This window comes from Balaenoptera musculus, chromosome 4, assembly GCF_009873245.2.
Source record: "Balaenoptera musculus isolate JJ_BM4_2016_0621 chromosome 4, mBalMus1.pri.v3, whole genome shotgun sequence".
Taxonomy (NCBI): Eukaryota; Metazoa; Chordata; class Mammalia; order Artiodactyla; family Balaenopteridae; genus Balaenoptera; species Balaenoptera musculus.
The window spans coordinates 144,764,286-144,780,620 of NC_045788.1; the positions used below are offsets into that span (position 1 = coordinate 144,764,286).

At 49.4% G+C, this 16,335-nt stretch overlaps 1 protein-coding gene and 1 long non-coding RNA gene across 5 annotated transcripts in view; one reads left to right on the forward strand and one right to left on the reverse strand.

The window, feature by feature from the left end:
* The window catches only part of PCNT (pericentrin), a 96,783-nt gene extending 93,109 nt beyond the window's left edge, over positions 1 to 3,674 (forward strand). For all 4 annotated transcript variants that reach the window (XM_036849814.1, XM_036849815.1, XM_036849816.1 and 1 more), the window contains 3 exons: positions 1,248 to 1,371; positions 3,069 to 3,196; positions 3,609 to 3,674. In XM_036849814.1, coding sequence (XP_036705709.1) covers positions 1,248 to 1,371; positions 3,069 to 3,196; positions 3,609 to 3,652 — 296 coding nt within the window. In that variant the 3' untranslated portion in view covers positions 3,653 to 3,674. The remainder of the gene's footprint in view (positions 1 to 1,247; positions 1,372 to 3,068; positions 3,197 to 3,608) is intronic.
* LOC118894110 lies at positions 1,380 to 16,265 on the reverse strand. Its single transcript, XR_005019650.1, has 3 exons — positions 15,778 to 16,265; positions 15,151 to 15,291; positions 1,380 to 1,953 (listed from the first exon to the last, which is right to left on the reverse strand). It is a non-coding gene; the product is annotated as an uncharacterized LOC118894110 (long non-coding RNA).
* Between the last annotated feature and the right edge of the window lie 70 nt (positions 16,266 to 16,335).

Genomic DNA, 16,335 nt, shown 5'->3' on the forward strand with positions numbered 1-16,335 from the left:
CGCAAAGCACAATAAGAAACCAGTAATTCAGCCAGTGCGCTTGTCAGGAGGCAAAGGGTTTTTGAAGGAAAGTGGTTTTTATTTTGGGAACAAGCACAAGTTTATACAGTTAATGGTGATGAATAAAAGTGGTTCAGAGGAGCGTAATGACTGAAAAATACAGAAATGCTAAATGTATCAACCAATAGCTTATTTTCAATAAAAAGTCTTTTTTATTCTCCCAAATGGAGTGAAGTTCTACTTCACACTGTGCACATCCCCTGGGAGCACCACTGCCTCCTCTGCCTCAGTCCCGTCCAGTCTGCGGTTGTCCACTGCCCCATCTGACGGGCCGCTGCCCAGGTGCAGCCGGGCTGCCTGGGGGAGCTGCAGTGGGCAGCGCCCTTCATGGCCACTGGGCTTCCCTGGCGGTGCCAGTCCCCTTGGATGTCCACGTGTGAATCCTTACGTCTCGGAATCAGCTGGCTTCGAGGTTCTTCAGGAGGTCCCCCCACACCCCCTGCCCCCCGGCTGCACCTGGTGGTCGCTGGGGTTTCTGCCCTTCCCACTCCTCAGAGCTGGGTGCAGGAGACCCACCCCAGGCCCACGTGGCGCCCTGCTCACTCCATCAGGGTGCTGAGCGCCCCTCCAGGGTGCTGCCCACACAGACACGGGGGTCAGGGTTGGCCTTGCAGGAATGAAATGCAGGTGCTCAGAACTCAGGTTTCAGACTTCCCTGGTGGCGCAGTGGTTAAGGAATCCGCCTGACAATGCAGGGGACGCGGGTTCGAGCCCTGGTGTGGGAAGATCCCACATGCCGCGGAGCAGCTGGGCCTGTGTGCCACAAGTACTGAGCCTGTGCTCTAGAGCCTGTGAGCCACAACTACTGAAGTCTGCACACCTAGAGGCCATGCTCCGCAACAAGAGAAGCCACCGCAACGAGAAGCCCGCGCACCGCAACGAAGAGTAGCCCCCGCTCGCCGCAACTAGAGAAAGCCCACACGCAGCAACAAAGACCCAACGCAGCCAAATAAATAAATAAATAAATACATTTAAAAAACAAACAAACAAAAAAACAACTCAGGTTTCTTCTAGAGATTTTTCTAATACAGTTTTTATAACGAGTACTTTTTAAACGTTTTGAAATTGCCATGCAGACTCTTAAAAGCTTGTAAATTTTAAATTTTGGTGGATGGATCTCCCTACTAAAATGCATTCTTTTCTTTTCTTTTCTTAATCCCTTCGTTGCTAAATAATTCTGGGGGAAGGATTCCTCGTGCCACGGCGGCAGCAGTCTCCACCCGACACCCGCGAATCCCCACCAACCCGGGACATGTCTTCCAGCCACGCCAGGGGCCCTGTGCCAAAAGCGTCCCCACGCAGGAGGGAAAGGTGAGCGGTGGTGCCTCAGCTGCTTTTCCACTGCAGGGTTGTAGCCATCAGCAGGGGCCCCGTCTGCAGAGACAGGGCCGTGCGCGGAGGCGTCCCTGGGCAGATTTGTGCGGGTGCCCAGGCCCGCCTGTGATGGAAGGGCACCCGGGCACACATGACCCCCCCACACACGCACGCACACACACACACACACACACACACATACATGCAAGGCCGTGGTGTTAGCTTTACTTAATCTTTTTCTTTGGGATTGGGGGTTTTTTTGCACACGTAATGTGTTTTTACACTTACAACTTACTTGGTAATTGCAATGTTACAGTGATAATGTTAAACATCCATCGGTTATTTGGGGAAAAAACTGTTTTCAATTAAAAACATAATTAAGAGGCCTTGTGGATAAATTGTAGAATGGAATTTTGTTTAAAAATTCAAGTGAAGAAAGGTTTCCCTGATGGCTGTAACTGTCACGTTCTGAGGCCCTGGGTACCTTCATCACGGTTTGCAGCCCATTTTCCTGACCATGAGATTTCTTATCCAAGTGCTGCTTGTGAGAGATGTGATTTCCATTTCCATTTCTCCAGACTGAAACACAAATAATAATAATCCTATTCAAATTCTCGAATATGATTACGAGTCATTTATTTAATTCATTTGACTATGACTCCTCCAGTATTTGGAACCTACCCGTGAAGTGAATAGAAAGCTCAGTTTGTGTCTGTGGTATTTGTCACACACGTGTGACGGCTCGTGCAGGCATGTTGTCTGCTCTCTCTGTGCGTGCTTTCCCGGGGTTCTAAAACGAGCTTGTCAGAGCAGAACGTGTCATCCACCTCTGACATCGGACCAGCAGGGATAAAATGCTCACGTTTGCTCTCTCGCTCCATGGTTTCCGGTTGGTGATGAGACCTCCGTATGAGCTGCGTGTTAAGAGTGTGACAATCTCGGGTGTAACTGCCCTGATGGGGGAGGCCAGACCGATGAGCGTGGGCGGCACTGCCGTGCGCAAGGCTGTGTCCCCACTCACCCTGCGTCTCTGCCAATGGGAACCCACCAGCGTGTGTGGTTCCTCACAGAAACGTGTTCTGAAAGTTTTGGTCCCAGAGCGAGGCAGGGAGTGCAGCAGAGTGAGTCCGTGAGGGCCCAGAAGCCCGGTTCTATTCGGGGAGGGCAGGCAAGGGTTCTCAGTCTGGCTGTGGCTCCCCCATGCCCGAGTGGGTGATACCTTTGAAGGAGTAGGTGGTGGCCAAGGCCTCTATTTTGTGGATGGCGCACGGGTAAGACGCTCCCTGCCCTGGAGAGGAAGTGAGCAGTGACGCAGACGGGGTTCCCTGGGCCCGGCTGGAGGCCAGGAGGAAGGGACCCCTGTGAGGGATGCTGGGCAGAATCCGGTGGGGATGATAGACTCATATGTGAAGATTTAGTGAATTAAATGATATACAGTAGATTTTAGTTGTTTTAATTTGGAGACGTTGTAAAGAAGTTAGTTTTAAAGCACTATGTAGCACTTCTTAAAAAAACCTTACTCTTTTTTCCGCTGTAGTAAAGAAAATATAGGAAGGTAACAACTGCCTAGTTTACCCCATTTCCCACGAGTGTCTGGTCAGCAGGCCCAACTCCACTGCCCCTCCGCACTGGCTGCATTCAGACCGTCTGCTGAGTTCAACTCTTTGTTTGTTTGTTGGTTTGTATGTTTGAAGATCCAATTCATCCGAAAATCCCAGATCAGAAAGATCCCTGACTGCTTCTCAAGATCCGGAACATTCCTTGACGGAATACATTCACCATTTAGAAATGATCCAGCAAAGACTGGGAGATGTACCACCAGGTAATGAAAGTCCTCTGTCTTCTGACGTGATCTGAGTGACCAGGAGTGCTCAGTCCTGGAGAGGAGACGGCTTAGTCACTCTCGTTAGTTTCAGTCCTGCTGATCAGCCACCGTTAACAGTATCAGCAGGAGGGCTGTGAGTGGAGACGCCCGGGGCTGGCTGTGAAGGACGCACAGTGTGGGGATCACAGTGTCTCAGACTCACGGCGACCACGAAGACCGTGTTTACAGGATGTCGTTTGTCCAGCGTTTCTCAACTTTCATAATGTAAACCACTACGTATCTTAATGGCTATTCTTATTTTTACCAAAAATAAGGTTAATTCAGTGATAGTGTTTCGAAACTGTGAAATTCTTCTTAGAAGATGTGAAGCCTTCTAACAAGTTGCTTCCTCATTTCTACTTGTGTTTAGATTCTACTTCAGAGAAGTCCTGCTGCCAGAAGAGTAAACAGTGAATAAAGTCCTGTGACAATTGTATTTGAGGAAGAGGTTTGATTTCCTGTGGGAGCTTGTGATGTGGTGGGTGTGCTGAGTGGTGCTGAGCGCCAGCCCCGGTGTCGTCAGTTAGATGCTCTCGCCCTTACGCTTTGCTGCAAAGCCAAGTGGAGTATTTTCTATGTGATTTCAGCACATCTTAGCTTCTTACCTTGATGAGGTAGCTGTGCGCTCATGAGTGACGGGCATCTGCCCGGTTCTCCGTTGGTCGATCCTCCCTGCCCGCCCACGAAGGGTAAGCAGAGGATGGCTTCCTGTTGTTTATTTTCTAAAGTGTACAGCTGGAAACTTGGTTTAAAACAAAAACACACAAAAAAACAAAAAGAATAAAATTAAAGCCCCGGTGTATTTGTGAATAGCCCTGTGTTTTTTTTTTCTTGTTTTATCCAGTCTGCTTTTATCACACGCAAAAAAATAAAACATAGACTTAGAATTTATATTGAACTTCTGTAAGTCAAAAATTTTCAGTGGAACTTAAAGCACTAGTAAGACAAATAGACACATGCCTATTGATTCATCTTGCTTGGTTTCTTATTTTTTTTCTGTCAGATGCTGTCACTACATATTTATTTCTCATGATTATGATCTTTTTATGTTTTACTCGTGCTCGTCTGTACCTGGTGGTGGTATCTAGCCAGTGTCCTTTACCCAAACGTCTGTTGTAAAGGTATGTTTATAAGTATCTCAGTGTGTTTCTAGGACCTTTGAACATGACATTGATTCTGCTGGGCTTGGTTTTAATATAAAACAACTTTTTCCTAATCACTACTTACTTATTTTCGATTTTTAGATTTTAGACTTATTTAGATGTTTGCTTACTTATTTTAGATTTTTCTTTCCAGTGCATGTCTGCATTTTCCCCTTCTTAGCCAACACTGCCATAAGGTCACTGTTTTACAATCTTCCCACCTTTTCCACTGAGTCCTGTGTTCTTCTGCTTGATGTTATTGAAGCGAAATCTTGACCAGCCCCAGGAGCAGGAATCCAAGAAATGTCTCTTCACTTTAGAGAAGAATGACGTTTGAAATTGATGATCAAATACTGAATAAATAAATATCCATGTCATCCATGTTAAGCTAACGAGGGAGGGAGGGCCCATTTAAAGCCGCCAGTGGACGTAACCATCACAGCAACTTGTTACCATGGGGGTTAATAATTAAAAAGAAAGAGACATTCACCCTCCTTTCGTGGAAGAACACAGGTCATACCTGCTGATGAGGGAAATTCTTCTTCACGGTAAAGCACCCAGCTAATTAATATAGAGGGAGCAATACAATTAGAGAACCACCAATTCTGCCCCCAGCGAAATAATCAGTTCACGGTGGGTTCATCAACAAGTCCTAAAACCAAGGCGAAGTTCCACTTTCACAGTGCAGGGGCCTGGGAGTGCCCACTGTGACCCCAGCTCATGGCAGGCCCGGCACAATGCCGTGTGAGATGCACAGTCTCCCCCAGTTTACAGGTGGAGGGACAAGTGACACAGAACCACGAGGAGAGAGACACAAGGGATGTTCTGTAAGTGACTGGCCTGGTTGCATCAAATAGACAACGTTACTCAGAAAACAAGAGTGAGGGGCCTGTTTTACGTCAAAAGAAACTGAGGGGACATAACCAAATGCACGTGCAGAATGTAATTAGCTCCTGCATTGGGGGAAGCAGCTATAAAGTCATTTTGGGGGGTAACGGGGTAAATTTGAGTATGTACTGGATAGCAGGTTTTAGGGGAATTTGTGTTAATTTTCTTAGGTGTGGTCATGGTTATATGAGAGAAGGCTGCTTTTCTTAGGAGCTGTATGCTGAATTTTTTAAGAAAAAGGAGCCGTAACAAATGCAATTTACTTTGAAATGGTTCCGTTAGAAAAAGAGTACACGTATATGGATTAAGTAAACATGCAAAATCTTTTAAAAATATTGAATCTAGATTGAATCTAGTTAGCATATGGTTATTTATTTTTTGAAAATTTTCATAATGAAAGATGAAAAAAGTGTCATGACCAAACTGAAGTCTGACCCAGTACGTCTTAATCAACTACAGGACACTGTGTCAGCCCAGGTGGGAGAACATAACCACGCTAGGCTTTCCAGCTAAGGGAATCCAGTACAAGCATTTGATCACTGTGATGATGGAGGAGCCCTTTCCCTGGGGCTGGCGGGTCAGCAGAACGGTTACTGGGACACAGGGACAGAGCCCCTCCTGCAGGAGCTGACCCCTCAGGGGAGATGCATCCGCATCACTGTGGAAGGGAGAGAGACACCCATCTTTCTCCTCCTGCCCTCCTGTTCGCCAAACTAGACAGGGGAGCCTGGGACAGTTCCTTGCAGAAGTCAGCACCTTGTGCAGAGCAGACGAATTGATCTGAAAGCACACTGGCAGGTGACCCTTTGGCTACGAAGAGTGTGTTCTCACCCACCCATACTTAGTTACCAAAATGCACCTGCCTGATGCGGGGCAAACATTCTTCCTACCAAGGAAGGCCCACGAGGTATCGTATCTCAGTAATGCAGGCTTTCCAGGTAATGCCGGACTCCTCCCTCGGTGCTGGGTCTGCCCTTTGCTAATCGGTGTAGTTAACACACCCAGCATGTCGTGTAAAGTGGGGGAGGTGAGGAGGAGACGTCCAGAGCAAGCATTAAACAGGGCTGTGCCCCTGTTTCAACGAGTCTTCCTTCTACCATGTAGGCCTGGTTTTCTGGGCCTCACTGTCCTTTCTGAAAGATTTGAGACCTTAACAGTTTTGTTTTTGGAGGACTTCCTTTCCTTCTTTTACAGTTGAACCTGGAAGTACCAAGTACGAGGAGGTGCCCAGTGAAGACGTCAGGTACAGAGATACAGGTTTTACTGTCCTCGAGTTGTGCCGGCCTCCAGGCTCCCCCTCAGTAATTGGGATCAGTGCCACCAGCTGATGCAGGAACCCCCATCCCTGCTGGTTCAGAGGGGGACCACTGTCACCGGTGGCAGCAGCCTCCCCCCACCCCCGGGACAGCAGAGCCCAGAGTCATAGGATGGAAAGCAAAAATTCCTCCAGGGTTATCTGGCGTAGCAGTAAGAGGGGCACTTCCCATCTTCTGATGGCCCCAGGCTGATGTATTCTGGCTGTGGGAGAAATGGCCATAAGTGGGTCTGCAGTAGGGCAGCCTTCCCACTGTTGGTAGCTGAGCTGCTTCTGGGTTGACGTCAGGGAATCCCATGGTCGTAAGCCTAGTGCCGCACTTTTGCTATGAGAGGAGTTTTCTGGTCAGAAGCAGCGATGGTGAGTAATTTGGGCAGTCCCCAGATGGGTTCTGGGCAGGGACAGCAAGTCCATACGCACAACAGGAGTAGAGAGGGCACAAGGACAACTCAGAGGGAGAAATTTTATGGGAACCCTAGCCATCTGTTCATGGGGTTTACTTTTGCCTTCCTGACCTGCTTGAGTCTTATCTCATCATTCACCACCTCCTCTCCATCACCACCCGAGTGTCCTACAGTTCAATTCTGACACTACCTGGGGTCAGCACAGAAACTTTACGTTAAGGACTCAGTCCCAGGAGCTTCCCTGGTGGCGCAGTGGCTAAGAATCCGCCTGCCAATGCAGGGGACACGGGTTCAAGCCCTGGTCTGGGAAGATCCCACATGCTGTGGAGCAACTAAGCCCGTGAGCCACAACTACTGAGCCTGCACTCTAGAGCCTGCGAGCCACAACTACTGAGCCCACGAGCCACAACTACTGAAGCCCGCACGCCTAGAGCCCGTGCTCCCCAACAAGAGAAGCCACCGCAATGAGAAGCCCGTGCACCGCAACGATGAGTAGCCCCCATTTGCCGCAACTAGAGAAAGCCCGCGGGCAGCAACAAAGACCCAACTCAGCCAAAAATAAATAAATAAATAAATAAATAAATTAAAAAAAAAAAAAAGGACTCAGTCCCAGAAGACAGCCACGTTAGACAGCGGCCATCAGTGGAGCCCCCAGGCTGTCCACACTTCTGCCTGGCCGGCTACAAACTTGTCCTGAGTATCAGAGCTGCAGGTCCTTGTCCAGGTCTCGTGAAACCAACAGCCTACAGCTTTCTCAGTCAGTAGGTGGGAGCAGCACACCCAGACGTGGTCATATCAAAGTCCACACACGCCAAGCCTGGGCCTTTCCTTAGTTGTGGGCAGTGCAAGGTGCAGCTGCTTGTCTTTCACTTTGGAAGGGAGACCATGATAGTCCACAGACCACTGATTTTTCATGGAATTTAGCTCTCACCATCCAAGGCATCTAGGGTACTTCTTCCTGCTCATTAGGACCAATTACCATGATGTCTTTAATGCATCAAAATGATATTATGATGTCTAAACAAAGACCCTAAGGTAAGGTAGGGAAGTTGTCCCTGCCAGTTGAAATCGAATTCATCATCTAATTGGTATTGAGAAAAAAATGATAAGGGAGCCTAAATGTAAAACCTTTCATGATTGCACCTGGGACAGATGCCATCACTTCTGGACCCATATCAAGAGTTTATCCCAAAGTAGCCAGAGAAGTACAACAAATAGTGAAAGTGGATGTAAACAGCAGCATTCCATTGAGAACCAGAAACAGTATCGTCTTAGCTCGGGCTGCTATAACGAAGTGCCATAAACTGGGTGGCTTATAACCAACAGAAATGTGTGTCTCACAGGTCTGGAGGCTGGAAGTTCAAGATCCGGGGGCCGGCAGGGTGGGCTTCTCGTGAGGGCCTGTCCTGGGTTGCAGACGGCTGATTATTCCTTGTATCTTTACGTGGTGGAGAGCACAGAGGGGGAGCAAGCACTCGTGGCTCTTTTAAGGGCACTAATCCCATCCGTAAGGGAGGGCTCCGCTCTCACAGACTCATCTGCTTCCCAGAGCTTCTACATCCCAATGCCATCCCATCGTGGGCAGGATTTCAGCGTAGGAGTTTTGTCCATCACAGGTACACACAGCTGGGCATGAAAAGATCCAGAAGGCGTACGTAAATGATGTGGTCGGTAGTCAGACTCATGGTGCTGAATCTTCTGTTTCACTGTCTCAGCCACGTCTGTGGTCTTCTGGGACGTTCCCTATGACCAGTTGGCAGAACAGGAAGAAGCACAAGCTTGTTCTGCAGCTGGATCTGCACAGTGTGCTGGCCTCAGCCAGAAGTAGACAGTTGCCACACACACGCAGCTTATGGGATTTGGAAGAGTTCCAGTTGGCAAACTTCGGATAGTACATTGGTGCTCCATTCCATATGGAAAGAGAGCTGACCTGGATTCCTGATCCATAAGCATTCTTATGGGTAATTGACTGTACAGCTGGTCAGTACCTGACGGCAGAAAGATTGCAAAGTGGTATCAAGGTCATCTACAGGATGGGTATGTGAGAAGACCTTCCTCCCTCAGGGCACCCACTGCGCAAGTGCAGTCCAGTGGACAGGATGACTTGCTCGTGGGTGTCACTCAGCCTCTCTCCTTAGGTGGCAGGAAAGAGACTTGCACTGGTTCAGCAACAAGACCTCCTCTCACCAAGGCTTCCTGGCTTCTCCCACTTCTCAGTGCCTGAACCGCCAACCGCAGAGGCCAGGGCTGAGACCTTGATGTGGTGAGCTGGTTCCTTCATCAGAGGACGCAGTGGTTGGTCCCGCCAGGAATAGACACACTCCAGGTGCGACTTTGGCTTCCCTGTCTGCAGTGCATCTGCCAACACCCCTCTCTGTGCCCTTGGAGACATCTTGTTCGTTGCTGTAGCTCTGCATGACACTGCCTCTTAGCAGCAGGCATTATTTTAAAGCGATGAAAGTGCAGGATGAGTTCACACGTAGAATCCACTGGTCTTACCATGCTGGAGGAAGTCTTCGAGAGGACATGACCGCTGGTTGACCTGTGAGCTGGCCCTGGGCCATCAGAGGCTCCCCACCCCCTCCCCATCCTTGGGTTGTGCATTGCGCTTGCCCTCCCCACACTGGCAGCTGCCCCAAGGATGCAGCCTTGAGAGAGCAAGGTGGTGTGGAGACCATCTGGAAGGTGTGCATGACTGAACCCAGTCAAGGCCTCTGTATAAGCTCTTAAGATTCTGGCGGTGGGGTGCGGAGATCTATTCGTCTTCTGGCCGCCAGGACAAACCTCGTAAGTTCCCTGCTTATTAAACCTGCTGATCTGGAGTGTCTGTGTCTCTTTGGTCTCTCCTTGCCCTCATGTACAGGGGCCAGTTTATGAACCAACACCATGTGTCCCATCAGCTGGAAGCAGCTGTCTGGGCTGAAGAGTGGAATGGCTGGCTGAAGGCTCTCTATCAGCGCCAGCTTGGAAATCAGTCTTTCAAGTTGGACGCAATGTTGCAAACTGGTGTATGCCTTAAACTAGGAGCACGTGTATCACGTACTTCCCTTACAGCCAGACTGCAGGGGTCTGAAAATCAAGAGGCAGACTCTTCCACTGCGTGCGCAAGTTGGATTCTCTAGTTTCTCAATCGCAGATAAGCAAAGGAGTACCGAGCCGCACCCATGTGGGTCACTCAGGTTCTACACATTCTTCCCCGTAGTGTAGGAGTAGCCCTACCCTCTCTATCACCAAGACAGTGACTCCTCCTTTCACCTGCTGGTTCCTAGACGCAGGAACCCAAGGTTCCCAGACATCATCCATAGTTTATAATCCAATGGAACACTTGGTGTGTTCCCCGGGGAGTGTCCCTTTTGGGGACCAGGACCTCTAACCCTGCAGAATCTAAACTTGGGAGGACGGGAAGCACAAAGTTCCCCAGTGGATCGTTGGGGGTGTTGGTTAAGTGGGACCACTCCTGTTTCCACCCCTTGGGCTTCAGATTCAGGTATCTTTCTTGTTGGGAACACAGTGCCATGTATAGGTCTTGAATGGCACCCCATCTTTGCAGAACATTACCTCCAGTTTGGCACTTGAGCTGTGCCTTTAGCTGACTGTCCCCGTGCTCTGTCAGGCAGCAGATCCCGTGGTCATTGCACTCCGTGCTGTGCACTTCCTTTGCCATAAAGTGAATCCCACGTTTGATATGATGCCACATGGGATCCTGTGCCAGAGGAACTACCACTCCATAAGGCCCTGTTGGCTGACACTTGTGGGCAGGAAGTCGAGCCTATATATGGAATATGAATCTATTTCTGTGAAAACAAACTCCTGGCCCTTCCAGGATGGAAGAGTTCCAATACAGCAAACTTGGCTGGTTGACCTTCTCAGTGGAAGGAGCCACATTCAGAGCTCAGCGTTGGTCTCCTGCTGGCAGGTTAGACCTTCAGTGTCAGCTAGTGGTTAGATCAGCTTTGGGCCCACAAGTAGCCTCCAACCTCATTACTTTGGTCCCTCTGTTCTTGTACCCATCATGCCAGTACAGGGGTTGCCAAGTAAGAGATGCTGTCCAGGGTCAACTGGCTGAATCGTTCTGTCTGCTTGGTGGTTTATTACTTTCAGGGGTGCTCTCTGGTGGGCATTAATATTTTATACCAAGACCATCCTGCTTGGCGCCTATCCCAGTATGTCTTCCCACATGCTTTCCTTGTCCCCAGTTTTCCAATTGTTTTCCTTCCAAACCCTTAGCCGGTCACACAGGCCATCCAACACTGCCCGTGTGTCCATGTATATTCTCACCTTGGGCCACTCCTTACGCAGAAAAGGGAATGACTAGGAGCTCTGCCCACGGGGAGGGCATATCCTTACCACTGTCTGTCAGGGCCAGCCCTGAGTGAGGCTGTAATGTAGCTGCTGTACACTTTCATTTTGAACTCACATACCAAGCCAACCCATCTGTGAACCAGGCTCAAGATTTTTCCACCTCTGTCAACTTGCTCTGAAGGCTTCCCCATATGGTCATAGATGCGAAGGAACAGAGAGGCTCTGATACAACGGCAGTGGATGCCATGTGGGTCTGGGCCACCTATTTTGCACTCCCTTGTGACCTCTGAACAGTCTGATGCTCAGTCTTGAATGTGCTCCTTCCTTCCACCTGGTGATGGACTGTTTCTGGGCCAAACCGACCTGATGACTTGGTGAGTTTGGCAGAACCCACCTCACAAAGCACTGTTCTGTCTGCGGGGTCACTTGGTGTCCCAAGGTCAGATGTTCCATCTCTGTCAGAGCACAGAAGCACACCAAGATGGTTTTTTTCCCCCAAAAGGCATATATAATTCTCTGCTTCAAGTGGCATCACAGAACCTAGGGTTCCTGCTTTGTGAATCTCCTGCTGAGATGTGCCAGAAACTCCACATTGCATTGTTCCCCACCACCAGTACCACCTGCTAGGCCGTATGGCCCAGGCAGCAGAACTGCTTGCACCACAGCCTTGACCTGTGACAGAAACTTTTACTTTTCTGGGCTTTTCTCAAACCGGGAAGTCTTCCAAGTCAACCAGTATTTGGGCCAGAGCAGTATTTATAGGTGTGGAATATGCTGCTTCCAGAACCTGAAGAGGCCCAACAGTGTCTTCCTTTATTAAAAAATGGTTGAAGGTGCATGATGCAATAATTGTCTTTTTCTTTTGGAAGGGATGCCTTAGGGCACCACTGACCACTGGATCCCTAAAAACATTATAAGTGTAGCAGGTCCCTGAATCTTCATACGGTTTATCTACTACTCTCTGGAGCACCTGTATTTTACCAATGTCTCCAGCATCTTTATAATGTTATTGATGTAATGGAACAACGTGATGTTCTTCAGGACGGTGAAGTCTTTGGACTGTGAGAGGGCAAGAGAGGTAACACAGGCTTCAGGCAAAACCGCATCTTTGTTCCACGTGAATGTGAAATGTTTCTGACCCTCTTTTCTGATAGGGACAGAAAAGAACACACTGGATTAGCAGCCAGCTACCACGTCTGACACAGAGACTACTCTCGGGGCTGCTACTGAGTTGAGTTTGCAGGCTACTGTCATCCTTCAGGATCCTTCTGATTTCTGCAGGGATCATGCTGGTGAAGTAAAGGTTTTGGGGACCACCATGCTGTATCCTTTAGATCCTTAAAAGTGGCACCCATCTCTGCCATCCCTCCCACCCCCAGATGTGATGTTGTTTTATGATCCTGATAGGAATAGATCAGTTTTAGAGGTTTCCACTTGGCTTTTCCTATTGTGATAGCTCTAACCCTACAGGTCAGGGACCCAAAATGAGAGTAATGTTAATTGCCAAGTACGTCAATGCCAATTATTCACTTTGGGACAGGGAAATGACCACCAAGCAGGTTCACAGACCCAGTGGACCTACTGTACTGTAAGCTGGACCTTGGGCAGGACTCCATTAATGATCTGGGCACCACATGAGCCACTCTGACAGGGGAGCCGTGATGATCCAGGGGTCTAGATGTCGAAGTCAGTTCAGACCTTGTGTCCATCAATCTTCAAAATGTTTGGCTAGCCACTTTTCCCTGGGTGTAGTTATCAAAGGAAAGGCCTTTGGGATTCATTTCTGTGTATACTTGTGGTATATTGCAGGGTCCTTCTTGGTATTTGGCCACCTCTTCAGTTCCATGTCTGAAAACTGGCTCAGGTCCAGAAACTGGCTGTGGGATCCTGATTTTTTATATTGGGCAACCAGCTTGGTTTTCCTAGTCATCCTTCCTTGACTTTTTTCTGCTGGTTGTGCCTTCAACTGCCCATCTGTTTTGCCTGTAGGGATGCTGTGTTTTATGAAGCATTTCTGCGGCTCTCTGCAGGTCAGGCTCCCTTGGCTGCCATGTACATCTTGCTGGCCATTGTAATTTGCGATACTCGGACTTCTGTCAGTTCCGTGCTGCTTCCTGGCCTCTTCTGTTTTAGGATCCTATTGTCCCCAGTGCCGTTCTGGAGCAGCCTTTCCTACTGTCAGCTCTCACCTAAAAGGTGAGCCACCATTGACTAGTGACATCAGTACCCCTTTCATCAGTCTCTTTGGACTTTTGTAAAAATTTGTTATTTGTGCCTTTATGTGGAATATAATCATCTGGTGGGTCTCAGGAAGCACAGAGTATTTAAATTTCAGCACAGCCACATCCCTGACCCTTGTACTCCTTTCCATCAGTCCGCTGTAGCAACTGTCATTTCAACTTTGCTTATTGTGGGCCATAGCTTTTTCTACGTGTAGTGTTTTTAAAATATATCTGCAAATTCTGAAATTTCTCTCTTTGAAAGGAGTCTGATGCCTCTCCCCTGAATATAGGTGAGATTTACTAACAGCTAGGGAGTGGCAGAAGTGATGGTATATGACTCCTGAGGCTAGTTCACAAAAAGGCCATGGCGTTCCTTTGTCTTTGGACAACTGCCCTTGGAATCCAGCCACTACATTGTGGGGAAGCCTAGACCACAGGGAGTGGCCATGTGTGGGTATGCTGGCTGACACCCCCAATCCAGGCTCCTGCATCAACTGTCAGACATGTGAGTAAATGAACCTTCAGATCATTCCAACCCCTGGCCTTCAGGCTGCTCCAGCTGAGGCCCCAGATGCTGTCGAACAGAGACAAGCCATCTCCACTATCCCCTGACCCACAGTAACCTAAAGAGATAATAAATGACTCTTGTTTCAAGCCACCCAGTGTGTAGTAATTTGTTATATAGCAATAAATACAGCATCATTTTAGGAGCATCCTTTCAGGGAGTTTGCTACCAGTCTTTGCCTGGGCATTAAATCCCGTATCTTAGAAGATTGCTCATAATAGTCTTCTACCCCATTTTACGCTCCAGTTCTCTCCTGATTTCTGCAGGGGTCATGCTGGTGAATTAGACAAGGATGCTGGGGACCACCACTCACCAAGCACACTTATAATCCAGCCCCACACAAACTTCCCTAACTCCTGGCAGTTGGCTGGTTCTCACAACCTGTAACGGGTTGAACTGCATCCCTGCAAAAGATGTTGAAGTCCTAATCCCCCGGCACCCGTGAAGGTAACCTTATTTGGAAATAGGGTCTTTACAGATAATCAAATTAAGATGAATTAATTAGGGTAGGTCCTAATCCAATGACTGGTGTCCTTAAAAACGGGATTTGGACACAAACAGACACACATAGGGAGAAAGGCATGTGAACATGAAAGCAGAGATGGGCATGATGCATCTACAAGCCAAGTAGCACCAAAGATTGCCAGCAAACCACCAGAAGCTAGCAGACAGGGATGGACGATCCTTCCTTCACAGCCCTGTAACCTTGTTCTGACTTCCAGCCCCCAGAGCTGTGAGATAAATTTCTGTTAAGCCACCCAGTCTGTGGTACTTTGTTACTGCAGCCCTAGCAAACTAATATGTTCTTTTGAGGGGGAGGGGGCTATAGTCCACCTGAATTATGCTAAGAAATAACCATAATTATATGCCTAGTACCCAACAGGTTGGTGGGGAAAGGTGAGCCACATGGGCAGGCTGCAGAGGTTCAAGGCAGTCTTGGGGGTGGGGAGTGGTCAAAAGCTTTGAGGGCATCTACCCAGATATGAGATCTCTTTGACATGTGTCATGGGCCCAGATTTTCCCAACCAGGGCCCCAAACTTAGCATAACAGAACTGCCTTGACTGGGTGTTTACCATCTTTGAGATGTTAATTCTTGAGCCTGGCCCTTGTCTGTATTGTCTCAATGCAGGAGATGAGGCTTCTTTTGCAGGCACCCGAAGAGACTCCATGGCTTTCAATGGTCTGTTGGTAGCCATCCACTGTCCATTATTTCTCTTAAGGGCATCAGTAGTGTTAAGGAATAGCTACCCAATTCCAGTACCCTTCCTTATGGCTAATATTTCCATTGTACGTAAAAGGCTTCTAGGGTATTCATTTCACTTCTCTGGTTCACTCTTCTACACGGGTGGAAGGTTAACAATCAGATCACTTTGTGCCAGGGGCTCTGAGTGTTCCACCCACAAGTGGTGAGTGAGTCACCCCATCTTATCACCTGCCATCTAAACCCCAGGTGCCAACTGTTGCAGGATGGTTTCTCCAGAAGCAGATGGTGAGAGAGAGTTTGGGGTACAAGTTTATATGGCATCAACACCTGTGAAAGGAAGGGGAAAGAGGCAGGGTTGAGCCCAGGAAGGAGAGGGCCATGCAGGCCCAGCTAAGCTGTAGGCAGCCTGCCGTGCTCTGGAGCGAGCACTGCTTCTCAGAGGCCTTCTGTGCTGGGCCCAATGGCCAGGCCGGCTCAGTCACCTCAAGAAGGATACGACCTAGGAAGGTGGCCCTCTGCGGACAGGGCCGGGTATTCGCGTCCACTACAGTCCACCGTCGCACCTGGCAGATACGCTTCCCGCCGACACTGGGGAACAGCTCCCTCGGGATTCTCGGGGTGCGTGCGTGTTCGGGGGGGCGTGGTGTCTCAGTTCAGCTCCACCAGCCCCCAGGCTAACACACGTGTCACAGCGCGTCTACGAAGGACGCGTCCAAAGGTGCCCAGGGTGTCCAGCTCACTCCCGAGAGTCGTGAAAAGCCCCACGCATGAGGCCCACGCGTGCTGGGGAGAAAGCGTGTGGACGCCCCCCGCCCGCCCCAGCGCAAGCCCAGCGCACCCCGCAGCCTCGTCCGCGCGGACACCAGACCAGGGCCTGCGGGGTCGCCGTGGACCGACGCCCGCCTGAGGCCCGCGACCCCAATACCGGGGGTGAGGGGCGTCTCGTGCCCGCAACCACAACACTGAGGTGACCGCGCTGAGAGGCGAGCCCGCGTTCTTGCCTGTCTACGATCCAAGCCCTCGCCGCAGAGCCTCTCGGGAGTGACGCTCTCCC